At 31.9% G+C, this 10,637-nt stretch overlaps 1 protein-coding gene across 2 annotated transcripts in view; it reads left to right on the top strand.

The window, feature by feature from the left end:
• Nucleotides 1-599: 599 nt before the first annotated feature.
• Nucleotides 600-10,637, top strand: part of LOC134712717 (galactosylgalactosylxylosylprotein 3-beta-glucuronosyltransferase 3-like) — an 18,012-nt gene continuing 7,974 nt past the window's right edge. The window contains exons 1-5 of one of the 2 annotated variants that reach the window (XM_063574543.1): nt 600-751; nt 6,678-6,834; nt 7,657-8,183; nt 8,790-8,876; nt 9,719-9,925. In XM_063574543.1, coding sequence (XP_063430613.1) covers nt 6,750-6,834; nt 7,657-8,183; nt 8,790-8,876; nt 9,719-9,925 — 906 coding nt within the window. In that variant the 5' untranslated portion in view covers nt 600-751; nt 6,678-6,749. The remainder of the gene's footprint in view (nt 752-6,677; nt 6,835-7,656; nt 8,184-8,789; nt 8,877-9,718; nt 9,926-10,637) is intronic. The other variant, XM_063574544.1, reaches the window with a different exon arrangement.

Below are 10,637 nucleotides of genomic sequence, written 5' to 3' on the forward strand. Positions count from 1 at the left end.
AAATATTTAGTTTATGATATATTTTATTTTGTAATCTTGTCATAAACTGATACCATACTGAAACAATGCATTGGCAGATCCAGGGGGGGGGGGGGGGGGGGGGGGGTTGCCCCCTTTTTTTTGCCCATCAATGCATTTGAGTTGGGACATATAGTTAAAAAAAACCTTTGTCCTGGGTTGGGAACCCCCCTTTTTTTTAAATGGCTGGATCCAACCCTGCAATATAATCCCAATCATTTTGTTTTGTTTAATCAACTTATTTTTACCTTTTCTCCTTTGACTTTTCCTCTTTTTCTTTCATATTTTAATCCTTTAACTTATTAAACATATTGTAGAATCATTAAAAGGAATCAAAACGGTTTTTTTTATAAATCATTTTTCTTTATCTTTAGGTATCATATAAAAGTAAAAATAGCACTAAATATAAACACTTATTTTTAAAATTCACAGTATTTCCTGTATATAAAGTTTTAAAACTTAATCACTCACCACACTGTGTAAATATCTGTGTAAATATTTAACCCATATATCCCAAGTAAGAGTGCTCCGAATTATAACGGAGAAATATACCTGTACAGAATAAAACAAAACAGATTGGTTTCACTCCCCTTACTTATATTCCCCGGATAGAAAAAAAAATATTTTCTATTTCAAACTTCTTCAATATTTGGAACGAAAAGATACGACAAAGTTGCGGTTGGTGAAATTTAAGCACATTAATTAAGAGCTGTTGTCGAAATACGTATCTTCCGTAAGTACCATACCTACCAGCTTATGGCTCACTCTCACAAACACTTCAAGTCACTTGTTTCTATGTAAACTAGAACACACCCGCGGGCATTCAGAGCGTATTTGAAAGGATGTAAAGTGTTGTAGGAAGAATTTTGTAAAAGATTTTTAAAATGACTTGAGAATTTCAGGAAGAGTATCAAAAGTCATAGGTACTTGGGGACAGGAAAATGTTTTTTTTAACCCTCCTCCTTTATTTCCAAAATTCCCATTTTTTGTTTTCTATTAATTTCATTATGAACATACATTTAGTTTACATGTATTATGAACATTCCAGTCAGGAGCCTGCCATTCAGTGGTTCAGTGATATTTGTTTTTCGTTATTTTTTTGTATATAAATAAGGCTGTTAGTTTTCTCATTTGAATTGTTTTACATTATCATTTCGGGGCCTTTTATATCAGACTATGCAGTATCGGCTTTTGCTTATTGTTGAAGGCCGTTAGGTGACCTTTAAATATCAATTTCGGTGTCATTTTGGTCTCTTGTGGAGAGCTGTCTCATTGGCATTCATACCACATCTTCTTTTTTTTGTAAAACATTTAGTGACTTGAGAATTTCAGAAAAGGTATCAAAAGCCATACAATGTAGATAATTTGGACAGGATAATTGTTTTTCCAGCCCGGCTCTTCCTTTTTCCACAAAAAATCCCTTTTTTTGTTTGTTTATTCTCTATTAATTTTAATGACACATGCATTAGCGCTTATCTGTAAATTAGGAACATTCATTAAAGGGGGGGTCGGGGCAGAGGCGGATTTAGGCCCCCCCACTTTTGTGGAAAATAGTTGGTTGCTTATATAGGGAATCACTGAAGCATGACCTGAGCGGGCCCCATGCGTATGAAAATGTCTGGATCCGCCACTGTGGAGGGGCCCTGATCCCAATATCCTGGGCTTAAAAACATGAAATTCCGAGGTTCTGAATTTATTATACAACTAAATATCTCGTCATCCCGAAATTTGAAAAAAGAAATCCCGGATCCCGAAATGGTCAATCCTGAAATTTCGATCTTCACCCTCTCTATTAAATAAACCTTGTGACTGCCGTGGATAGTAAACTTGAAAATGATAATCAGACAGAAAATACACTTTATTCGTGGTATGTGTATTTGTTTCAAAGTAAAAAAAAACCAAACGCAAACCGGTGGTCTAATCTGACTTAAATTTCGTCTATTGACAGATATGAGACAGAAAATACACTGTATTTGTAGTAATAATGTATGTTTCAAGTATACAGAAAAACACAAACCGGAAGTCTAATCAGACTTAAAATTTCGCCCAATGACGGAAACAGGACGTCTTTTTGCTCGTTTTTCACCCAAAATAACTCAATCTAAATAATCATATGAATGGATGACAAATGCGATTATGCACTGTACCCATAGAACACAGACAAAAAATGACAGAGGCATGATGAATAATTTATTGTGGAAAGAAGAGAAGCGACACCCAAAATGAGGTCTTCTCGTTTAATAGTATAGATATACGATAGTGGGTCTTCCAATGGATAGAAACAAGTGCCTGTGCTCACACTATACCTCTTCTAGCCAAATTATGTAGAAATAACAAACATACAGCAATACACACAGTAAAGCTCAATCTAAAAGAAGTCGAAGTCAGATATAAGATAAGGCGAGGATTTGTATAGTTATATAACTATACAAATCCTTGGATAAGGTAACAAAAGAATCTGAGAAAAAATGACATGCAATGTACACAAGAAATGACAAGAGAATCAAACAAGGTGAGATATATAAATACCATACGATGGTGGCAATGAAAAGTCACCATCTGAAAATAGATAATTAACAATGAATAGTAAAATCTTAAATAAATTTTGGTATTAAGCTTCCTGTAAATGATATAGTCTAGATATCAAGATCCAGGAAAGGGCAGTGGTCATTGTTATTATTTAGTATTTAAAGTTAGTTTAACAGGATAAATCCCTTTAGTGTACAAGTTACAACTGTATATTACATGTATTACATACTGAAGTCATCGTTGACATCATACTTCATGGCAACATAAATACCTAACTGTGAAGAAGGTACACACAGGTTCATAATAAGTTAATGGGAGTTCCTGTTTGTTGTACTAAGCAACCACCAAAACATGCAATGGTCAGTGAATAGGGTAGTCATAAACCATAGTAATGGTTTGTTAAAATGGAAATCATCCACACACAGGGTTCTAACTAAGGGGAGTCCAGGCCCCGGCGCCATAAAACTTTTATTTTCTGAGTAAAAAAATATTCTCAGAATTAATTATTTTACTCAGCTAAGAATGAGAACTTTTTTATCCGCCATAAAAAAATATTCTCAACGTTGAGAATATCTCAGCTGAGTATTTTTTTTCTCAGTTGAGAATTTTTTTCTCAGTGATGTAAGCGGTAAAATAGATGTTTGAAAACTAAAAAGTGTACCAAACTTCGCAAAAGCACAGGTTTTATCTCTTTATCAACAATGTAAAACATAAAAAAAATCAATGATGGATGAAATGACAAGTAACATTTTGTAAGCATTGGTAAATGGACACTGCACGCTTTGTAAGCATCTGTAAATGGGTAGTCCAAATAATAATGACGTCTTGAAAGGCTATTATATTTTTTTTCTTTGACGCCTTACTTCGAAAGGCTATTATAATTTTTTTCTTTGACGCCTTACTTCGAAAGGCTATTATAATTTTTTTCTTTGACGCCTTACTTCGACGAAGTAAGGCGTCAATGAAAAAAATTATAATAGCCTTTCAAGACGTCATAATTATTTGGACTAGTAAATGGGCAGAAAGTCACAGGATATAAAGTCACAAATAATTTGTGGACAATTGTTTGAAATAAAAGACAAAGATCTCAAAATATTTAAGTTATTTACCCGTAGCTTGTTATAAATATATATTACTTTTTAATGAGTTTCATTTTTTTTATTTTTTATAAAGATTATGTCTCTGTTAAAACATTACACATTAAGACATAATAATGGTATTCCTTAATTATATGTCTCTGATCATGCCATAATTTATTCCAAATTATTTCAGTCTGGAAAACTAGGCAAAGTTGAAAACTGCATATTTTTGTTTAGCATGTAATATGCGTGGAATGGTCTTTTCTAAATAAACACCTAGTTTGAAGATAATTTCTACATCCCACAGATTTATATCGTTGCCAACATTTATTTTCATATAACTTCTGTCTAAGATACATGTTTTAATGATGATGTTTTATTAATAATGGCAAAATCTTCGAAATTTTATCTCCTTGGAATGTAATATGTGTTGACGTTTACGTGAAGGGTGCTTTCTTTCACGTCCGCACTTCTATCGAGTATGGCATGCCAAATAAACATTAAGACGGATCAATAACATACATTATGAAATCAGACGACACATTAGAAGACACTATGTGACATTTTTTAGTTAATTGTTTATTACTTCTTTTTCTCAGATCTATAAAAAAAAATTTCAAAAAAAATCACCAAGTGTTCAAACATTCTTTTTCAAAAATAAAAACAGTTAAATAGAACCAACAAAACTATCCGTCACAATGATATATGAGGGTATATGAGGGTCTTTATAATGGTTAGGGGGGGAATTGGGGGTGGTTCTTTTTTTTCGTATTTTGTAAGAAATATGTATTCTGTAAAATTCTTGTGTTCTGATTGTGCATATGGGAATTTCCTTCTGTATCATGATTTTCACATGATAGATTTTTCGTCTGTATCTCCCCCGAATCTGTTACTGTACTGCACAAATTAGACATTTATCAATTTCATACCAAACAGGCGGGAACTTATTTTACATCTTTGTAATAATTTGGATATCTAAGATAATAAACAGTAGAAATGGTGACATTAATTTAGGTATATTTGATTATACATATATATGGTTTGTAGATATGGGGTACCAATATTGCAATATTATTAAGGTACCATGCAGAAGAAAATTGTTAAAAGTAGATTTAAGAGAGATTAATCTTAAAAGAAAGAAAAAAACCGACCACCTAAACTATATTTTATCCTTGATAGGCCCAACTGTCTAATATAATATCAATTATTGTTTATATTTCAAATACTTTGGAGAATATTAAAATATATTTAACATTTATTGGTAGTGAAGAAAAAAGTTATATGTACCTTAAAAAAAAATCAAATACAATGGTTTCCATTCTAGAGTATCAGTCAAATAGCCCTAACCAAAAAAAAGTGTTCGCTCAAATATCTGATGCCCTCTAAAATGTGGGTAATTTCTTAAAACAAAGAATCAGTGAAGCTGTTTCACACTAGAATAAAAAAAGTCTTTCAATCTTTTCTTAAATTCATAGTATCATAGAACCGTATGTACTTTTTTCTATTGTTTTAGCAACAGTTTGTTTGAATAATTTAAATCAATCAACAAATTATGAACTCTGAAAAAAAGCCTGAAACCTCAATTTTTACAGTTTTTGACAAAATTGAGTAATTATTCTACAAAATATATGAAAAAGACGACGTTAACCAAACAAAAATTTTGGACTGAATAAATATGTGTATGCTCTTTTTGGATCATCTTGGTTTGGGTAGAATAGTGACGTTCTTCAAAATTAAAAAAAATATTATTAACAATTATAATTTTATATCAAATACCCTAAATAGCAACATTTAAGATTTTTTTTTATACTTAAGTATGCTCTTGGCCACACTCAAATATTTAAGAATATTCTTAACTTTGAGTAAAAAAAATCTGAGAATTTTTTTAAGGCGGTGTATTTTGCTGAGAAAAAAAAATTGAGAAAATTCTCAGGCTGAGTAAAAAAACTTTACTCAAATAGTTTTATGGCGCCGGGGCCTGGACTCAGGAAAATCAATGTGGATTCATCATTTTCAAAACTAGTGAGTCCAAAGATGCATCAAGATTTTAAAATATGATATCAACTGCACTAACATTATCATTTTATGAAAATAGTTTCAAAAATAATAAAACAAAACTCTGGGTGCGGGAATTTCTCACTCCATGAAAACCTGTTGGTGACCTTCTGCTGTTGTCTGTTCTATGGTCGGGTTATTGTCTCTTTGACACATTCCCGATTTCCATTCTCAATTTTATTGATACCATTTCCATGCTCTATTTTGTCATTTGGGCTGAAATTAGTGAAATATCATCTCATACATGTCATGCATGTCATATAGCAACAAAATTTAATTTTATTACCATGCTCACCATGGCTAAAATGATAATACCCTTGTCTCACCTTCAAAATTCCTTGGTGAGAACCATGACACAAAATGGTTATTGAAAAAGACAATCTTCCACTCAAGTAGTATTCAGTAAATAGGACATTCTATCACTCTAGTAATGGTTAGTCAAAAGGGCATTCATCCACTCTATCATTTTGGTCAGTGAAAGGGCATTCTTCTTCTCTTGTAATGGTCAGTGAATAAAAGGGCAAGCATTCACTCTACTAATGGTTAGTAAAAGATATATTGAATCACGCACTCTAGTAGTGGTCAGTGAATAAAAGAGCAATCATCCTTTAAAGAAATGGTCAATGAAAAGGGCAGTGTAAACTGTCCACTGTAAAGATGTCCAGGGTTGTACATGTATATTAATAGAACATCTGATAATATTAGAAAAATGTTTAGACTATTTACAAATGTGCTTGAGAAGTTGAGTTTTAGCCAGTAATCTCAAAGTCAAAATCATAGTCACTTTGAAGTATCTCAACCTGTAAATAGATGCCACCTACAACACAGCTTGCCTTTCCTTAAATCCTTAATGTACAAAATCCATAATTAATGTACTTTCACTGTTTTCAGAATATTGTTGTATACCTGTATATGTATGTAACACAACTATTTGAAAGATCTTTGTTCATGTTGTTATTTCCTTATTTTAAAATCGAAAGTATGATTCCCTTTCAGTAGATACAACCTTAAGAGTAGCATCATTTGAATTGGATGAGAAAACCTGTGTTCCACCTATGATATGTTGGAATGGTGCAGATCCGTATGAGAAAACTTTTCTTTCTATATATAGCCATATCAACAGTTGCATTCATTTGGTTTTATTCAAGCTGCGGTAAGTATTCAAGTATTACAAACACAAAATAAGTTATTACCATGCTCACCATGGCTAAAATGATAATACCCTTGTCTCACCTTTAAAATTCCTTGGTGAGAACCATGACACAAAATGGTCATTGAAAAAGACAGTCTTCCACTCAAGTAGTATTCAGTAAATAGGACATTCTATCACTCTAAGTTATAGGCCTGAAATATTCTGCTAAATTTGGTTACGTACATGCTTTTACATCAAATGACTTAGGTTGTCTAAGTTGATGTCTTATCAATGTTTGTCGTCTTCTCACTGGCAACTGACTGATGTCATATAATTATAAGTGGATGCATTATCAAATCCTGACAGCTAGACATTGTCAACTGTCTGAGTTTGTCTAAGTTAAAGGTATGTCAGTCATGGTCAACAAAATAAGGACTAAGTTGAGGCTGATCAAGGCTAGTAAGCTAGTCATTGTCAGCTGAATGAGGTTGTCTAATTGAAGGCATATCAAGGCTTTCAGCATATTCAAAATCTGAAAGTGTTCCAATCTAGCTTAAGTTAAATGGCAAAAGGATGCTTTGTCTGAAAAGACTATTTTATGCAATTACTAACCAGATTATTAGGGCACTGTTGGACAGTGTAAATAACCTTAAATATTGCATTGCTTAATTGTAAGACAATAGCTTAAACATGGTTAGAAATATATTGACAAAGATTAGGTATTTTTGCAACTTTGTCATTGTCAGTTAATTAGAGAGTTAGACAAACAGCCTTAACATGTAACAATTTCAATACATACAAATATCTTAAAAGTTTGATATTTAATTGTGCTTTCTATTCAAGGTTTCCCAGAGTGTAAAGAGAAAGAAATAGATCATCTAATAAAGAAATACAAAGCAAGAAACAAAGAACTTGATAAAAAGATAAGTGATCTTTCTCAACAGCTGCAAGGATGTCAAAAGAATGTAATGTCATCAGGGAGAACAGAATTTTCTCATTCACCAACAATTTATATGGTGACACCAACCCACACCCATCCAGAACAAAAGGCAAATTTAGTAAGATTGTCACACACATTGCTTCATGTCAAAAATATTCACTGGATTGTGGTAGAAGACTCTGTCAGCAAGACAGTCTTAGTTAGCAAGTTTCTTCAAAGTTCTGGTGTAAAAAATACACATCTTGCAGCTTTGACGCCTCATGAAATTAAAATGAAGTATAATGATCCAACATGGCTGAAACCTAAAGGTGTCCTGCAGAGGAATGCTGCTATTCAGTGGATCCGTGAGAATGTAAAGCCAAATAGAGATAAGGGTGTGGTTTATTTTGCAGATGATGATAATACATATAGTTTAGAAATATTTCAAGAGGTATAGTACCTTACACTACTGGATTATTGTTATTTTCTTTCATCTTATTAAGATCATAATAAAGCAAACAAATTATTTTTATCAACTTTAAATCTACCTACCATTTTTCATTACCTTTAATAGTTGGAATAATCAATTTAGATATATAACTTCATGAAGTCAAATTTTAATAATAACAGGATATTTCAGATGAGAAATACCAACACAAAACAAACAACAAACATATATTTTTCTGTTTTAGGATAAGATATGTCAATACAAAACTAAAAAGCAACATTTTTTTATGGCTGGTTTCTAATGAGATATTCAAACAAAAAATAACAAACCGACATATTTTGAGTTTGGTTTCAAATGATATGTACCAACAAAAAAAAACAACCAACATATTTTATGTTAAGTTTCAAATTTGATATACCAACTCAAAAAAACAAGCCATCATAAATATGTTATGTTTCAAATGAGACATACCAACATAATATGATATTTTTTGTTAGGTTTCAATTGAGACATACCAACTTAAGACTGCCAACCATCATATTAGTGTTTCTAGTTTAAGACACAGTATACCAATGTTAAGTTACCTATCAATATATTTTCTGGTTTCAGATGAGAAGTACCAAGAAAGTTACAGTATGGCCTGTGGGTTTGGTAGGAGGACTTAGATACGAAAAGCCAGTAGTCAAGGATGGAAAGGTGCCAGAAATTTTAAATTCTCTACACATTAAGATATTTGGAATTGAGAAAATAACATTGTCCATCTGTTTGTATTATGCCATTTTCTTATCTTTGTAGACAGCTTATGTCTAATTCACCAAATTGCCTCTCATGAACTCAGATTGTAATATGACATTGTATGATAGGGGCCCATCCAGCCATTTAAAAAAAAGGGGGGGGGGGTCCTAACCCAGGACAGAAAGGGAGTTCCAACTACATGTTCCATTGAAATACATTGATCACCCAATAAAAAACCCTGTACCCCCCCCCCCCCCCCCCCCCCCTGTATTACATTAACAAAAGGTTATATCTGTCACACATATTCTCCTACAGGTCAATCTTATTGAAATTATTTTACAACAACATCTTTATTTTGTATTTACTAAATTCTATAACATATGTGTTAGTACAACTTATATATTTTATGAAAGAATATAGTCATTGTTAAGGTATAGTGGGTTACAAAGCCATGACTAGTTCTGTATACAGAACTACAACAGGCACACATAAATGAAATATATTATTATATTTTGTAACTTTGAATCCCTTTCTTATTCTCAAATCTCAAAGAGAATATATATGAAGTAAAATGTTTCAACATTAAACATGATATTCAGATTTGTTAAAACAATCATTTAACAATGCAATGGAAAGTGTTATGATTTTATTGAATATTTATCTAGAGATTCTAGACTACAATTAAACAGGTTCACAATAGGTATGAATTCACTCCCTAAATAAATTTGATATTTTATCTTCATTTTCTATCCATGTGTAGTCACATGGCTGATGAATTATCTTATACTTCCTTATGATTGTAGGTGACTGGATGGTTTACTTATTGGAAGCCTAATAGGCCTTTCCCAATGGATATGGCAGGATTTGCTGTTAATGTTAATCTGTTCTTCAAGTTTCCTGAAGCAAGATTCAGTAATGAGGTACCAAGAGGGTTTCTTGAGTCAACAATTCTTGAACAGTTGAATGTTAAGATGGAAGACTTAGAGCCAAGGGCAGTTAATTGTTCTAAGGTGAGTTTAAACAAATGCAGTTATTTTCCAGATTTAGATAAGACCATCAGTTAAGAAAGCAAATAAATAAGAATATTGAAAATTAAACACCTGGCCCCGGCGCCATAAAACTATTTGAGTAAACTTTTTTTTCTCAGCCTGAGAATTTTCTCAACTTTTTATTCTCAGCAAAATACACCGCCATAAAAAAATTCTCAGATATTTTTTTACTCAAAGTTAAGAATATTCTTAAATATTTGAGTATAGCCAATACCATACTTAAGTAAGAAAATAAAATCTTACATGTTGCTTTTGATGGTATTTTGATATAGAATTAAATGTCAATAAGGTTTTTAAGGATTCCGAAGCGTATTAGAGACATATAGAAAACATAAATTTGGTCTTGAAATTTTTTTTCAAAGTAGAAATTTTGACATTTCCATTCTTAAAATTTCTACTTTAAATAAAATTGTATCCGAAAAAAACATAATGTCTTATAATTCTGTGATAGCACATGAGAATCGAAAATTTAAGTTGATAACCCCATCCTTGTTAGTTGGTTGTACCTTATTAATCTTACCGAATTTAAAAAGAGACCACAAAAAAAGCAACCAATTAAACAGCTACTCATTGTAGATACTCCTACACTGGTAGTATTATGCATTATATATCCCGCTTGTATATCTTTATTTGAAATTACCTAAGATATCATGGATCTACAAGGTGATTTTCA

Source organism: Mytilus trossulus, chromosome 3, assembly GCF_036588685.1.
Source record: "Mytilus trossulus isolate FHL-02 chromosome 3, PNRI_Mtr1.1.1.hap1, whole genome shotgun sequence".
Taxonomy (NCBI): Eukaryota; Metazoa; Mollusca; class Bivalvia; order Mytilida; family Mytilidae; genus Mytilus; species Mytilus trossulus.